The sequence below is a fragment of the Neodiprion fabricii genome, chromosome 3, assembly GCF_021155785.1.
Source record: "Neodiprion fabricii isolate iyNeoFabr1 chromosome 3, iyNeoFabr1.1, whole genome shotgun sequence".
In the NCBI taxonomy this organism is placed as follows: domain Eukaryota; kingdom Metazoa; phylum Arthropoda; class Insecta; order Hymenoptera; family Diprionidae; genus Neodiprion; species Neodiprion fabricii.
Genome location: NC_060241.1, coordinates 26,894,831 through 26,911,054, shown reverse-complemented (window position 1 = coordinate 26,911,054; position 16,224 = coordinate 26,894,831). Strand labels below are relative to the sequence as shown.

The window sequence follows — 16,224 nt, the reverse complement described above, 5'->3', positions numbered from 1 at the left end:
GCGAATCTTATTCATCTGTCTTCCTCACATACACAGTAGCCGATGTTCCCTTCACTGTCTCTCATCTCGTGATTCTCTCCACGGATTTAACGAGCAACGACATTTCCAACGGCATTTAACCGCACGGGTGTAAACTTCGATCTAGCTTTCGCTTGTCGAAATCACGGGTCGAAATATTTGAGCACGTTCACTTTTAGGTTAGAAATAAACTGTGTCGAGTTCACGTCGAGTTAACTAAACTGTCTGCAAAGTTTCCGATTTGGCATCAACGCGAGGATATTTTCGGTTCACAATTTTTTCACTATATTTCAAGTCATTCAGAAATTAGTGGATTTGCAAAATTGAAGGCTGAATTTGGCGGACATAAACTAACCTTAGTGTTAAACAAGGTGCTCGTGACTGGCCGCGTCAAAAATTGTGTAAACACTTTTTTAATCCATTAAGCAACTCTCCGCAACTGAATTTACAAAATGGTAAGCGCACATTATGTATTGTTTTTGAATACTGCAATAAAAGAAATTTGATGTTAAATTTGCACAGTATTTTCAAACGTAATAATCGAGGTTATGTATTTACAGGGAAAGAATAAGAAAACGCGTAAGGTTGTGATGCAAAGATTCGCACAAATGAAAAAAATGATCAGCCCAAGCGACTCCAGGATGTAAGTTTCATAGGTCATGAAAACGTAAACTACGGAACAAAAGTCCCGATTCTTTAAACCTTATTTTCAATCTTGTCGAGTGTTTGCCTATTCAGAGGCTTGCAAGTTTTCGCAACATTTTTCATTTAACTTTTACAATTTACATCCATACAACTAGGACAAACTCTGTCCAATTTGTAATTTACTGGAATTTGGTACCTATTTATTTGCTACATTCAACTTACACAAATTTATTCATATATTCATCTTTTTCAATTTTAATCCCAGAAAATTAGAACAGCGAGCGCTGCCACGAAAAAAGAAACCTGAAGATCTAACGGAGATGAAAATCAAAGAAGCGTAAGAAAAATTAATTATTCTGATCTGAATCGAACGTGAGAGAAATAACTATAGATTATTGTTTTTTGTTTTTTTGTACTTTCAGCCCCCAACAATCATCGGCATTGTTTTTCCAATATAATACGCAACTTGGTCCACCGTATCACATTTTAATTGATACGAATTTCATCAACTTTTCCATAAAAAATAAACTTGATATAGTGCAAAATATGATGGACTGCCTATATGCAAAATGTATACCGTACATAACAGACTGTGTTTTGGCAGAATTGGAAAAACTTGGAGCAAAGTACAAAATAGCATTAAAGATAATCAAGGATCCTAGATTTGAAAGAGTACATTGTATGCATAAAGGAACATATGCGGATGACTGTCTTGTTAACAGAGTTACACAGGTAATAATTGAGTGAATACCGCTCGTGGTTTTTCACCTTAGAAATTAATTAAATCAGCTAATTTCAACACTGCAATGAAAATTCTGATTCTAGCACAAATGTTACATTGTTGCGACCAACGATAAGGACCTGAAAAGAAGAATTCGGAAAATTCCTGGGGTTCCGATAATGTACGTTTCTCAACATCGTTACACGATCGAAAGGATGCCTGATGCGTATGGAGCTCCTAAAACATAGACAATAGATAATCATAACAATTTTTTTTAAACGTTGCTGTCGTTCATGTTTTATAATAAAATATTACTGCCACTGAAAGCATTTGACTCCTGAAATTCTTACATATATTATAAACTCTCGCCAACAGGGCAACATAATAGAACTGACTTTTCCGCACTTGTCAAGAGATGGCGGCAGGAGACATGAGGCAAATGTTCTTTGTAGCTTACGTCTCATCGATGGGACATCCATCCTTTGCGAATGCACAATCAGCGTTGATTATCAGCACTGTCATTTGCATCGCAAATTGTTTTTCATCTACAATGACAGTTGGTGGTAAATTCTTTTTGTGAAATATTGTAGCTAGACATAAATTAATCTTTTATTGCAGATCTTGGCTCCAGTCTTGGGCGAGCTACCGGTACAATTATGATAGTTATGCTTGAAACTTGAGACAGTTAAATGAAAGGCGAACGAAGCTGAGCAATAAATCAAAAATCACTGAACAAAAAAAGAGTATCCGCAATGTGTAGACGTGAATGTCCGCATGCGGTTAATTCGATAAAGGTTTCATGCCATGTAAATTTTTGACTAATGGAAAGAGAATGTGAGAAAATATATTTTAGTGAGTGCTAAGGATGGTCTTAATTGATGAGCAAAGTAATTACTCAGCTCCGACACGTAATAATCTTGAGGTCAACTAACAATTAACGGTATTAGGTAGCCTCGTTCGGAACTCACCGCGATCAGCGGATTTTATCGAATCTTTCTCTTGGCTGTTATATGTTATTATACCGGTATAGATCTACCTACCGAACAATGAAATGAAAATATTCGTGCTCTTGGTTGGCCTACCTTGGTACATTATTCATGAATATTTGTCGTTAAAAAGAAAAGAAAAAATAAATAACCGTTTACAATATTGAAGAAGAAGGTGGACACGCAGCTTGTACCGCGTTATAGGAAAGCCCAAATTGCGATGGAATTTTCAGGCAAGCATCGCTGTATCGACCTTCCATTTACCTTCGTACAAGAACCTTGTATCCATATGTACATCGTACTTACGCCAAAGTTATTTCTCACGTTACCCGAACGAAGCTGAATTACCTACGAACTAAACTTGCAGTGAAACATGTGACGACAATAGCCATCTCCCTTTTGTCTCGAACCCTTTCGAACGCTGCAGCAACGAACGTCGCGTGTCGGTGCAAATTTTCTGCAAGAGAACGAGAATAAAAAAATATATTATAAAATAAAGTAAAGAAAAATAACGAGAACAAAGCAGAGGTGAATTCTCACGATATAAAGAAAAATAACTTCTTTACCGAAGAAACTAAACGAACTAAATATGTGGTACTTAGTATATCCTATAACCGAGCCACATCCACGTGTTCGTAAATATACATCTGTATCGTCGGCATGTCCATCATTTCTACACGCTGAACACAGTATTAAGTTATCTTTTATAAACGAGGTGCAAATATGAAGAATATTTTTTCAACTAAGATTAAAATATATCTCAAGTTTGGTAGTAATCCCTTTTTAAATGTTCTACATAACTGGAATTTATTAATGAATAGTTTGCTGTTAGTAGTATCGAAAAAACTGCAGCTTGATTTCCGAAGATCGAAAAATGAAATCAGACCATCGAACGGCTTGGTCATTTATGTTAGATGGGAAATATCTGTATTCCTCGATTTCCTCGTATTTGTTAGCGCGCTACCTTAAGACTGATCCCCTCAAATTTTTACAGCGAATATCCAACCAGCGTGCAAACTTTCAACCTTTTCGACGACGGGGCATCATAGAATGTAGGAACCGATATGAACGAGGCTTCCTACGTACTGCGGGCAAACTAACTACAGCCGCAAATTATCTTATGACCCGGAGCGACATTCTGCGTCGAACAGCCGGGTGCCAGGTCCTGCGGATGCTGTTCAAAGCCAAACCCGTCCGAAAGCTGATAGATCGTCCAACCGTTGGTGGAGCTTTTGTGGTCGAATAACTGCGGAGAAGATATGTCGGCGTGGTTTTTTGAACCTACCGGCTTACTTAGAAGGTGGAACAGTAAGACTCTGTTTCACCGTTGGTCCGACGGGCAAACCGCAGCTTTCGCCTTTGGATCTGTTTTTGGATTGATGCAGCGCGTTTATGGCCGAACGGCGCGATAGGGGGCGAATAACCTTGTACATTCAGACAGGTATAATTGGTATGCAGAGGCGTTGACCCTAGTATGTAAGCGATTTGGTTAAAATTGACCAGCACTACGGTATGTACCTATAGGTATACTATATATATATATATAGGTATATAGTTATATACCTATCCTCGTTACGGAAGAATTGTGAACCCTTTTTATCTACCTGAGAACATTATCCGTTTATCCAATGCAGTATAATACATATAGGTATATTTATATGTAAGTATATATGTACGCACTCCCGCATTGGGATTGATTCGCTCGGCAAGGACATTGTTATGCACGCCAAGAGTATCGATGAATGCAAATTGCGCATCCATGGCAAGTGGGTATCTGCTTATCAGTGAAGAAGCAAATAAAACCGAACGTTGCATTATACATTGTAGTAAATGCATTCAACGATATTTACGCATCAAGAGTCAAAGCGGTGGGAAATTTTTTAGAAACATATACCTCTAACGAACTCTAATTGTTAGAAATTCATGTTCGTGTGATAAAATCTTCATAATAAACAATTAAGAAGATGAAATTGGAAAATGCGTACATCATTCGATTTCCTATTCACTCAAATACTCGGAAACCTGCTGATATTATTGGAAAAATCGCTTTCCCATCCATCCAGGATAATCCGGCGACCACATTAAGGCTGTGAATTACAAATGAAGCGTGAATCGAAATACGCAGAGCAAAAAAGGCTCGAATTTAGTATCTTGTAGGTATGTACACCTACATGTACAGGCATACAAGCGGCGCATACCTTACAATATACGTGTGCAACACAATCCTGGCCGAATAACTCAAACATCGTCTTCCGTCAATAGATCATTTGGGACTGGTTTTTCCATTTCGGATGAGCCCTAGATCTATACGGTACATCCAATCGTAGAGAATGAAGGTGATGGTGGATACGGGTCGTAGGGTGAGACGCGGGCCCTCGAAGGTCCCAAACGGCGACGAGGGGTTTGGGGGGACGGAGGGAAGCTACACACGCGAGAACAGATGTAGACTAGACTGGACGGACTCGAACGATTCTCGGAAATACAAAGGACCCTGATTGGGTTCACCTTTTCACCAATCAACGTTTAACCTGGTACCGCACATACTTGCCAGCCACCGTTTACTTGGAATGTATTAACATATTATTTATATACTATAAATGTACGTCGCCATTATGCGAGTGAAAGATGTGCGAAAACCAGGAGATGATAGTTTCAACTCTTAGACGCGAAAGTATGTATATTCTACAAAATTTGTCAGTCGGGGTACTTTTGCATGCCACGTCTTATCGCCCCTTCCATTTCATACGCAAGTGAGTTGTCACTGTTAGGAAGCCTGTGGCAAAGTTCAAAGAAACTTGATGCACTTGTTAGCAGTTGTGATACGTCCAAGTCCGTTGAAGAACTATCAGATTGTAGTTGTGGATGTGCGCTCGTAAAGATGTAGAACGCGTACTCGGTGCGTCTAACCGGGCCTAGACTTGTGGTGCAACGTCCAGACAACTCGTATAATATGAGATGGTAGGTATGGACCAAGCCGCGGTTATGTATGCATCAAGAATGCCCGTATACCTATACGCGTCTGCATGCGCGGTGTGCGACTAAGGAAACTTATTAGATTTTAAGTATTAAGATTGAGTAGTAAATGTCAGGGAGGTGAAATGCTTCCACATAATTCTAACGTTTTAATGTAACTCGGTGGCCCCTGATGTTTACTGGCAAACATATGCAGTCAGGTGCATAAGGGATTAAGGTTAATAGAAAACTATAAACCGAAAAGAAAAAGAGAATTATAATTGTCATAGTGTGGTCTATGTGTATGTATGTTTATAGATGAAAAAATTGAAATTACGAGTAAGAAATAAGACCATTCCGTAATGAATTTGCAAATTTCACGTGTCTCAATGAGCGGGATTGCACTTTCTTATGATATAACCTGTTGAGGTTGGTTCTCCGAATCGAAAAATGCGTTAATAATTAATTCCTAGATTTATCTCAATTGAGCTGATCAAAGCGTGGCGATAATCGTTTAATACAATTCCGTTAATCATTGCAGTAAATTAATTCTCGTTAATACGGTGAAACTCTCCATGTATACGTTGGTATTTATATTTACACATCTAGGAGCGTGCTGGGATGCTTCTGTTGCACGAGTCTATAAAGTAACAAGTACGAGTGTCCCGAGGCACGCAAAGCCTCGTTTAAAAGAATGAGGTATAAGACTGTGTAAAATTAATCATAATTTATCCGTTAATTTGTTTTGTTTTTTTTCTATCCCGAGCTACAAAATTCTATTCGGTATAACTAAAATCCAGTGATACGTGTGTCGGCTTTCCGGAATAGTGCTACGTACGTCAATACACGTAATACCTCAAATCAGCCAAACTCACTCACATCGATGTCCAAAAACTACGAAGATCGCGCAAAGTCAATGAATTCGTTGAACGATTTTGTGTCTACAAATCGGTGAAAGTTTTTTTCCCCATCCCCCTGGACCTCCAGCTTTGCAGTCGATGCGGGAGGCGCGCGCCGCTCTCCGCAGTACGAGCATCTCTCTTGCGGGCTGCTGGCTGCCGCTGATGCTGATGCTGCAGGTGACATCAACTACCAATCGACGCGGCGACATCGCTTGCGCAGGAGACTTCGATGACTCGACGCGTGTACGCCTATGTGCATTGCACGGAGAAACATGCATACGTGCGTATGCATGTAGAGTGTTGTGTTTTCCGTATGGGTTATAATAATAATGTTTTTTTCATCTGGTTTTTCTCATATCCCATATGTTTCTTTTTTCCATGTTCTCTCGTGGGTATATATTTTGTAAATTACGGATCTTATCGTGTCAATCGAATAACCTGCATCGTGTAGTCACCGTCTCCTATCATGAATATATATTCAAACATAATTTTAAATTGAAGCATATACATGCATGTATGTATGCGCATAGAAGTTAGTCTGGACACGTTGACTCGAGCGAAACAAATGTGACGATAAATTTCGGTTAAATTTTCCCAACGGAGACAGACACAAGCTACGCTTGGATACAGGTATATATGCCTATGCTGGGTAAGATAGATGAAAAAGAAAGAAGGAGAATTTTATCCCCCCAGCGCAATGACTTCGTATCAACGATCAACATTTCACATTTGTGGGGGAATGAGAAGCGCCGCCGAGTTATAGACACTTCGTATATACACGCGTGGACGGACTACGTCTAATTACCAAGCAGATTCCTGATTTTCAAAGAGATAAAAAAGCTGGAGGAACAAAAAAAGAAATACCCAAAAAAAAAAATAAAACTACAAGTATATATACCTGTATACATAAGAAAGATAATAAGGCGATTGAATAAATTATTCAAACAAGTTTGCGCAATTTTTTAAGCCCGTGTTTGTGTTGTACGGCGGAGTACGTATTCGAGCTGACGGGGCTGCGGTGCCACCATATAGACCGGAGTTAAGAGTGTATGTATACCATTTGGATTCAAAGAGTTGAAAGGACTGAATTCGAGGCACAACTTTCCGGCCGAAGCGGTGTAACAAAGGCTTTACATTGTCAATATTATGCAGGCAAAAGGCAATCGGTAGCGTAACAGGCGCGCGCGTTCGCTGTCTAAATATTAGTTAAGCTCACGGTACGCACTATGACCACGCGTTATGTACGCACGACTCAACTATAAGCATATACCTAAGCGGTACACGGTGCACCTTATAGCCTTCTACACCTTATACCTTATCCCCGAAGCGCAAAGATTCTTGCCGATAACCCCGTGCCATTAATTAAGATTAATCTAATTGCAAAGACGTGCGCGGGAACACCTTGCAGGTTGCACCTTCGCGCCTCCCAAGTTACACACTACTCGGGCATCTACCGTAATAGAACTCTGTATCGCATATGTATATCGATGTTATCTCACAAATTCAATATATTCGACTTCATAGGCCAATCTGATTGCGAATATGAAAAACGGACCAATTGTTTCATTCGTTTCGATCTCCGACAGCAAGTAATTTCTACTAAATTATTGCAAGTGCAGAATGTTTAGAGCTATTTTTTACGGTCGAGTTAATTATGTGGCGTGTGTCTCGCTCGTTATACATAGAACTATATATTTTTGGAAGGTCGAGTCGGCCGGGAGACAGAGGCGGGGTGAGTTTCCACTAGGATTTGCAATAACCAGAAATTCACTTTCATTTAATCAAGTTTTGCAAAAGATTAAACACTAGTTCCGGTTCGAGTCCTAGGCAGGTGTCATTACCCGATGACTAATTACTCGTGACTGTCGTTTCGCACGTCGTCAGCTTTATTCAATAACTTAGTAAAGTTTTTCCACCAGTCCATGTTTCTTTTGTATTTCGATGAATCGATGCTTTTCCGACGGTTTGGCGTTCAGGACACCCTCGTTGTATATTACGTGGGTTTAAATAATTGGATCCAAATTTTTCGCATCAGTTTCTATCCTTGATGACGAATATTTAAAAAAATTTGTGAACACGGTCAGTGCATGTGGTCTCGTCCGACACGTATAGCAGGTATAAGATGTAGGTGTAGGTACTGGAATTTAAGGAATCAGCGAATTTCGCGGTATCGAGGGTCACTTCCCGGTGTCCGTCTAGTCTTACAGCACTGCTGCAGCGGAGTGCGAGTGAATTTAGTGTAGACAAACCTGGCTACAGGGAAGAGTAGCCAGATCCAACCTCTGGTAGGACAGAGAGGCATGCTGCGACTCGTAGGTACATACAAATGGTGAAGTGGAGTGTAGAGCGAAGATCGGACGAACACTAGAGCGGGTTGATTGTAGTAACGGGTCGCGGGAGCGGGAGCGGCTAGGCCCGCGTGGATGCTGGTGCTGGTGCTGGACCGCGTCTCAAGTCTTGAAGGCAGAAAGAGGAAAAAGGAAAAGAGATATCTGGGAGGGAGAGAGAGGTTCCGAGACCCCCTCCCCTCCCGCCACCAACCCCTCCCCCCACGCATTATTCATCTCTCGTTCACCGTCTCACTTTCTCCCTCCCTCCCTCTGTCTCCTCCTTCTCTCTTACTCCTCGTCCTGCCCCTTTCTACTTCTTTCTTCCCTCCTTCTCTCTCCTTCTATCTGCCTGTTCAGCCCGGCGCGCGGCGGCGGCGACGATGGCGGCCATCTTGAATACCTGAGCCTCCGCATTGCTCGCTCCTCGAGGGCAAAAGGTATCTCGGCAGAAGAGTGGAAGGGGGGAGTGGGTCCCGGAGTGACGGAGACGGCCTTACCTCGGTCCCGCCTTTGCCAACAAGGAGGGAATACACCTCGGCGAAGAATGCTCTGTGGCAGCGGCCTGGGACCGCCAGTCGAGTCGGGTCAGTCCCCAAGAAAGGTGATTTCGTCAAGGTCCACATTGCCGGTCCCACGTTTCACGTGTCAAAAAATGTCGCCTTTCTTAAACGGACACGGGACAACGCGAGTCGACGAGCCCTGAGCATAAACCGACACCACGGTTCACCATCTCGAGGCTCGATATAATCCCCGGGACCGTCGATCGTTTTTCGATAACACAGCGCGTACACGCGACAAAATATAATAAAAAAACGAGATTAGAGTGAAAGAAACATTTCATTCGTTTCACATATTTATACTCTGACGTGTGCAGTGCAGATCAGTGATTCCAAGTGTCGGATATTATCAACGATTGCTCAAAACCACAGGATTTTTGTGCCAGTTCTTAATCACGGACTCACGTGTGCCCTTATTATCGGAATAGTGCGAGGCTTCGGCCTACATTATTTGGTGATCGCTAAAACTATGCGATTGATCATATATCGAGTGAATATTAAGAGTTAAGTTTTCGGTGCGTGGTGGTCAATTAACAACACTCGGTTTTGTAAATTCCATCAATTCAATCATCAAAAAATTTCCAAGTCGTTTACGGAATGTTGTACTGAAAATTGCATGCGAGCGGGATTTATTCTTTTTAACGGGTTGCGCTTTGGAGGCAGATGATTAAGGAGAATATCTCTAATCACCCATACATGTCCGAAGTTCAATGTCGATTGGTCTGACGGTAAATTACAATATGATCCCACTACTGATACCATCATTATCTGTATCAAAAACACATTCGTACGTTAAACGACGTAATTAATCTCGATTAAAGTTGTAACTCGCTAAATAATGTTACAGTTGTCTTGGTTCCGGTAAATGCGGTTATAAGTTTTGTTCACACTCTGAAATTGAATTACTCGCGAAAACTTTGGAAAGCTACAGGAGCAATTCAAAATACCGTAGGTCGGAATGACTCTAGTAAAATTGCGAGTTTGTGGACTGAGTGATTGATTTTCGGAATAAAAATAATTTTCCGCGAGAGAATACCGCGAATCGTTCCAGGTCTTATAATTTCGAAAACATTAGTTCAAGAGTAAAAAGTGAAAGAAGGGTATCGGACTGGCGTTCCGTAGCAGAAGACGCGCGTGAGGTGCGGCTGGCCTCGTTGCCGGTCGGTCAGTGCCCCCACTCCCTGGGGAATTCTTGTTCCGTGTTTACTTGAATTTTAAAACTTGTATACCTATATAAAAAGACCAGCGTCCACGCCAGTATGCTTGACCGAGCGCGGTATTCCGATGATGAAATAGATTATCTATAACACAATAATAAAAAGTGGGAACAATGTTGATCGTTCGAAAAGAGGAATCGTTCGCGGTAAATTGATATTCATTTTTTAACAGGCGTGTGTGAGTTTTCTAATGGTGACAATGCCGCTAACGTGACAGTGAATACGTGCGATACTGATAAACAATGAGAGACCGATACTCGGTGACAATGAAGTGCGACAGGTAGTATCGTGCTGGATTTGTGCCGAGCGTGGAAAAGACACTGCGCAGTGTTTGTCGTAGAAGCGGTGCGGGTTTTAGGGGTTAAGAGATGAACTCGTCAATCAGACTGTTCGTCCTAGCGTTGGCGCTAGGGCTTTTGTGGACGGGTAAACATGGCGCCTGCAGGGCGCGAGGTATCGAGAATTACGCGTCTCGTTACGTCGCGTCTAGCTCGACACAAAAGGTTATCCGTCTTAATCCAAGGAGGTCGCCGATGCTACCGCAGGACGGTACCGGCATGATGGGCATGCAGGCGATGCAGAGTAGAGCAGCTGAGACGCGAGTCAAGCTCAAGGTCAGCGAAGGTGAACCGACGGGTACGCTGGTCGGATCGATACCCGTCAAGCCCGATTTCACCTACAGATTCAACGAGCCTCCCCAGGAGTTCACGCTGGATCCCGAAACGGGGGAGATCAGGACGGCGAGAGTCCTCGACAGGGAAGCTCTTAGCAGCGACAGATACGATCTCGTTGTCCTGTCGAGCCAGCCGACCTACCCGATCGAGGTAAGGATCTCGATCCTCGACGTGAACGACAACGATCCCGAGTTTCCGGAGCCAGGGATTGCTGTTAGTTTTTCTGAATCGGCAGCAGCGAATACCAGGCTACTTCTGGATGCTGCTACGGACAAAGATACACCGGAAAATGGAGTCGCGGACGATTATTCGATCGTCGACGGAAACAGCGATGGCAAGTTTCGTCTCGTCGTTACCGCGAATCCGACCGGCGAAACGTCCTACCTTCATCTCGAAACAACCGGGAAGCTCGACCGAGAACAGGTGGAGTTTTACTCGCTGAACGTTTGCGCCAGGGATCGGGGAAGACCGCCGAGACTGGGTTACCTTCAAGTGAACGTGACCGTTCTGGACGTCAATGACAACCCGCCAATCTTCCAGCAGGGCGACTACGTGGTGACTTTGAACGAAAGCGCTCCTGCCGGAAGTCCGGTGCTGATGGTTCACGCAACGGACAAAGATTTAGGCGATAATTCGAAATTAACTTATTACCTGCCTGACACGGAAAGACAATTTACTATAGACCCGGAAACCGGGGCAATAGCAACAACGGAACCCCTTGACTGTCCCCAGCAGAGCTGTAACCTGACTCGACCTGGCGGGAGTTGCCCGAAGAGTTGCGTAATCACGGTCTTTGCCAGGGATCACGGCTCGCCCCGACAAGATGGAAGAACGTACGTCACCGTTAATCTACTCGATGCAAATGACCACGATCCCCAGATAAATTTCAGCTACTTTCCGTCCACCGCAGGCTTCGCTACCGTCGATGAAAATGCCGTGAAGGACTCGATAGTCGCGGCCGTGGCGGTAATCGATAACGACGAGGGTCTGAACGGCGAGACCAGAGTCGAGATCCGGGCGGGCAATGAACTGGGTCACTTTCGTCTGGACAACACGCAGAGTTTCGATATTGTTCGGGTAAACGGGAGGCTGGATAGAGAGGAAATACCGAAGTACAATTTGACCATAGTAGCCACAGACAAGGGATCGCCACCCAGATCAGCTACTGCCTATCTCGTCATCCGCGTGAACGACGTTAATGACCACGAGCCAGTATTTCAGCAGAGCGAATACTCGGCTGTATTGTCAGAATTATCACCCCCGGGAAGTTTTGTCGCAAGTATATCGGCTACAGACGCGGATTCCGGTTTGAATGCAAGGATCTATTACGGCTTCGAATCGGGTAACGATCAAGAGTGGTTCGCGATTGATCAGGATACCGGTTTGGTAACGACGAAAGCTACCCTCGACCGAGAAATCCAGGGCAGCGTAGAGTTGTGCGTATCCGCTAGGGATGGAGGACCGAACCCAAAGTTCGCCTCCACCAATCTCAGGGTCACGGTTCTAGATGAAAACGACGAGGTACCGAGATTCTCCGAGCCAGTTGTCAATGTCACTCTACTCGAAAATACCCCGCCTCAAAGCCTGGTGGCAACCCTCACAGCGGTCGATAACGACCAGGGTACTAACGGAAGTGTAGCCTACAGCCTCCACCCGAGTGTGCCGCGAGATTACCCGAAGACCTTTGCTCTGGACGCCCTGACCGGTCAGCTGACTACCAAGATTTTCTTGGACCGAGAAATGGTAGCAAAATACGAGATCCTAGTCATCGCAAGAGACCAGGGAACTCCGCCACAGTCCTCGACAGCCACGGTTCTCCTGACCTTGGAAGACGTGAATGACAATGCACCGATCTTTTATCCTCAACGGTATTTGTTCCCAGTACCAGAAGACGCGTCCGGTGGTACGTTTATCGGAAGAGTAACGGCGACGGATGCTGACGCGAGAGAAAATGCTCAGGTTAGATACTCCATAGAGTCGGGTGGAGAAGGTCTTTTTATGGTGGACGAACGTTCTGGTGACGTAACTCTTCAGGGATCCTTGAGAGCTGCTCGCAAGACTCTGTATGAGCTCACCATATCAGCTAGGGACACAGGTGACAAAAGAGCGATGAAAGACGCTGTCGTTGAGGTTCTCCAAGAAAAGGACCTAGAACAACTTGAATTTCAAACTTACAGCGGGTACGAGTTCAGGATATTCGAGGACAGAGGTGAGTGTAGCGAAATGCCTTCTGGTATTGGGCGAGAGGTGGGCTCCGTCCAAGTCGCCAGGTACGAAACAGCTGAGGTTAGATATTCCATAGTCTACGGAGACGTTGGAGGCAGCTTCAAGATCAATGAAAATACAGGGACCATCAGTACGGTGGGCTACCTCGACAGAGAACAAATCGCTTATTACAGTCTGCAGGTAGCTGCTAGAGCTGGCCTTGCGCATGCACAGACTTACGTCAACGTGACGGTTTTGGATGTAAACGATAACCCGCCGAGGTTCCCGAAAGGCGAACGAGGTGACGAGGTCATGCTCAAGGAGAACGCGGCTGTTGGTCAGGAAGTGCGTTTAGCACGAGCAAGAGACAGGGATACTGGCGCGAACTCCAGAGTGACATACACCCTAACCCAAAATCCTGGTGGTCAATTTCGAGTGGCGTTGAACTCGGGTATCATATATCTTGACAAGCCAATCAGAGCTCCCCCAGGAACGGTTCTACAAATTGAGGTGACCGCTACTGACTCCGGAAGTCCCCCTCTGTCAGCGCAGCACCAGGTTCGAGTGACCATCGAGGACGTCAATGATCATACACCGGTTTTTGAGCTGACGAGCTACGAAACGTCCCTTTTGGAATCGACACCGGTAAATGAGAGGTTCTTTGCCCTCGTAGCATCGGATGTGGATTTAGGCCGGAACGGTCGCGTTTTGTACAGCGTTACCGAGGGGAACTCGGAGGGTCGATTTGGTATATTTCCAGACGGGCAACTTTACGTAAAAAGCGCGTTGGATCGTGAAGAACAGGATTACTACGCTCTCGAGGTAACTGCAAGTGATCAGGGCAGTCCACCAAGAAGTTCGGTGGTCCCGGTCGTCGTGCACATTATCGACGAAAACGATAACGCTCCACAGTTCACAAATTCAAGTTTCATATTCCGTATCCGTGAGAACGAACCGCCTGATACATTCGTTGGCAAATTGCTTGCGACCGACCGCGATGTTGGAAGAAATGCCGAGTTGACATTTTCCTTACCTCCGACACAGCAAGACTTCATCGTCGACCCTCGGAATGGGTTTATAAAATCGCTCCACGTTTTTGACAGAGAATCACTCGTCGCAAATACCGGCGTCAGTTTCGTTACTTTGGAAGCCACGGTTACCGACAACGGAGTAAATCGCCTACGAGACAAAGTTAAGGTTACCATCTACGTGACCGACGTAAATGACAATGCTCCCCAGTTTCAGAGAATTCCATATAAAGTACAGGTGAGTGAAGGTGCCGCGATCAGTACCCAACTCTTGAGGGTTTATACCAGCGACGCTGACGAAGGTCTCAACGGTGACGTGTTTTACTCCTTGGAAGTTGGGGACCAGCGAGAGTACTTCAGCATTGACGAAGCTACCGGACTAATATCTTTAGCTCGCGAATTGGATCGCGAGACAATCGATACTTATGCTTTAACGGTCGTGGCACACGATGCGGGATTGGAGATTCATCTTTCTTCAAGTGTGCTAGTCCACATTGAAGTACTAGATGAAAATGATAACACGCCAAAGTTTGTTGACACTAAGTCTCAGATCTCCGTTTTAGAAACAACGCCAGTAAATACGGAACTAGTGAGATTCAAGGCTGAAGACGTGGATTTGGGTGCAAACAGCGAATTAACCTTTGCAATCGCAGCTGGTAATCGGAGAGACGCCTTTCACATCGATCCTTTGACCGGCGCGCTCTACTTGAGAAAACCGCTGGACTACGAAGAGCTGGATAACTACTCGTTGAACGTGTCATGTAGCGACGGAGGTCACCCTAGATTAACTTCAGTGACGACGCTGAGGGTTATCGTCGTCGATACAAACGATAACCCTCCCGCGTTTCCAAACACCGCTATCGTTCGTCAGATCAGAGAGGGTATTCCCGTCCACACGCCAATCGTCACAGTGACCGCTGAAGATCCGGATTCTGGTGAAAATGGACTGGTAAGCTACGCCATTGCCAGTCAAGATCCCGAAGATCAGGTACGCCGTTTTGGCATTAATCCATCCACCGGTGTGATCCACACGTTGCTACAAATCGACCGAGAAGAAATTGATACCTTCAAACTCGTGGTAGTTGCCACTGACAGAGCACAGCCGATCCCGACGCAATTGTCTGCAGAGAAGTTAGTCACTGTCATAGTTGAGGATGTAAATGACAATGCGCCGGTTTTCGTAAGCATGTCAGCGGCCATTCTACCCTCCAAGGGTAGCCCAAATTATCAACCAGGTAAAGAAGTTCCAGTGGTACAGCTATTGGCCAGAGATTTGGATTCCAGTACCAACGGTTTGGTGACCTATGAACTTTTGCGGTCTGGGCTGATTAATCCTGATACTTTTCGGGTACACAGAAGCACTGGTCTACTTACCATGAGACTTCCAAGATCATTGGATGACTTTGAACGCACTTCGAAGTATCAGGTTGGTGTGCGAGCAACTGACGAGGCAGTGCAGGCCGAGAGGAGGTCCTCGGAGACTTATTTGACACTGATTGTACCTTTTGAAGATGATGAAATGCCTGTGTGGGAACATGAAGGTCAAGTTGAGGGTAGTGTGTACGAAAATGAGGCTGCCGGTGCTTCCATACTAAAAGTGAGTGCGCGTAGTCCAAAGCCCAACGGTGACCTAGAGTATTACGTTACAAACGTTACCGCGGGAAGTGGTGGTCCACAGGTAGACAGGTTATTCGAAGTGGACACGAAGAGTGGCATTCTGTCGACTGCTGCTGCGCTGGACCGGGAAGCTGGAGTTCCTTGGTACGAGATCGAAGTTTACGCCATAACCGTTGGAGGAAATCGATCGAGCACTGCCGCTCTGAAGGTGAGTTAGTTTCTCGTTTATCCGTTCTCTAAAACCTTTCGTCTCAACTTGTATTGGTCTGAATTTCTCACGATGTGATGGACATAGCGTAAGTAAAATTCCTCTTAGTAACGCCATAAATCTGAAAAGGTACAAAATCACGTTTCAAGTCCTGGAAGCTGAAA

The 16,224-nt window shown here is 44.6% G+C and overlaps 2 protein-coding genes and 1 long non-coding RNA gene across 3 annotated transcripts in view; 2 read left to right on the top strand and 1 right to left on the bottom strand.

The window, feature by feature from the left end:
• The first annotated feature begins 20 nt into the window (after positions 1-20).
• LOC124179202 (rRNA-processing protein FCF1 homolog) lies at positions 21-1,710 on the top strand. Its single transcript, XM_046563409.1, has 5 exons — positions 21-473; positions 579-661; positions 929-1,000; positions 1,086-1,395; positions 1,489-1,710. The coding sequence occupies exons 1-5, from the start codon at positions 471-473 to the stop codon at positions 1,630-1,632; spliced, it is 612 nt and encodes a 203-aa protein (XP_046419365.1). The 5' UTR covers positions 21-470; the 3' UTR covers positions 1,633-1,710.
• An 85-nt stretch (positions 1,711-1,795) lies between these two features.
• Positions 1,796-16,224, bottom strand: part of LOC124179214 — a 39,175-nt gene continuing 24,746 nt past the window's right edge. The window contains exons 3-6 of the long non-coding RNA XR_006869985.1: positions 15,892-16,181; positions 15,610-15,758; positions 2,673-2,827; positions 1,796-1,929 (exon numbers count right to left, since the gene is read on the bottom strand). This is a non-coding gene — a long non-coding RNA (uncharacterized LOC124179214). The remainder of the gene's footprint in view (positions 1,930-2,672; positions 2,828-15,609; positions 15,759-15,891; positions 16,182-16,224) is intronic.
• The window catches only part of LOC124179157 (cadherin-related tumor suppressor), an 87,611-nt gene continuing 80,540 nt past the window's right edge, over positions 9,154-16,224 (top strand). The window contains exon 1 of the mRNA XM_046563316.1: positions 9,154-16,060. Coding sequence (XP_046419272.1) covers positions 10,697-16,060 — 5,364 coding nt within the window. The 5' untranslated portion in view covers positions 9,154-10,696. The remainder of the gene's footprint in view (positions 16,061-16,224) is intronic.

Excerpts from the sequence above, each read along its gene's own strand:
- LOC124179202 (XM_046563409.1), top strand. Across the intron at positions 1,001-1,085 it reads GAGATGAAAATCAAAGAAGC|CCCCCAACAATCATCGGCAT; the intron begins GTAAGAAAAATT and ends TTGTACTTTCAG. Across the intron at positions 1,396-1,488 it reads TTGTTAACAGAGTTACACAG|CACAAATGTTACATTGTTGC; the intron begins GTAATAATTGAG and ends TTCTGATTCTAG.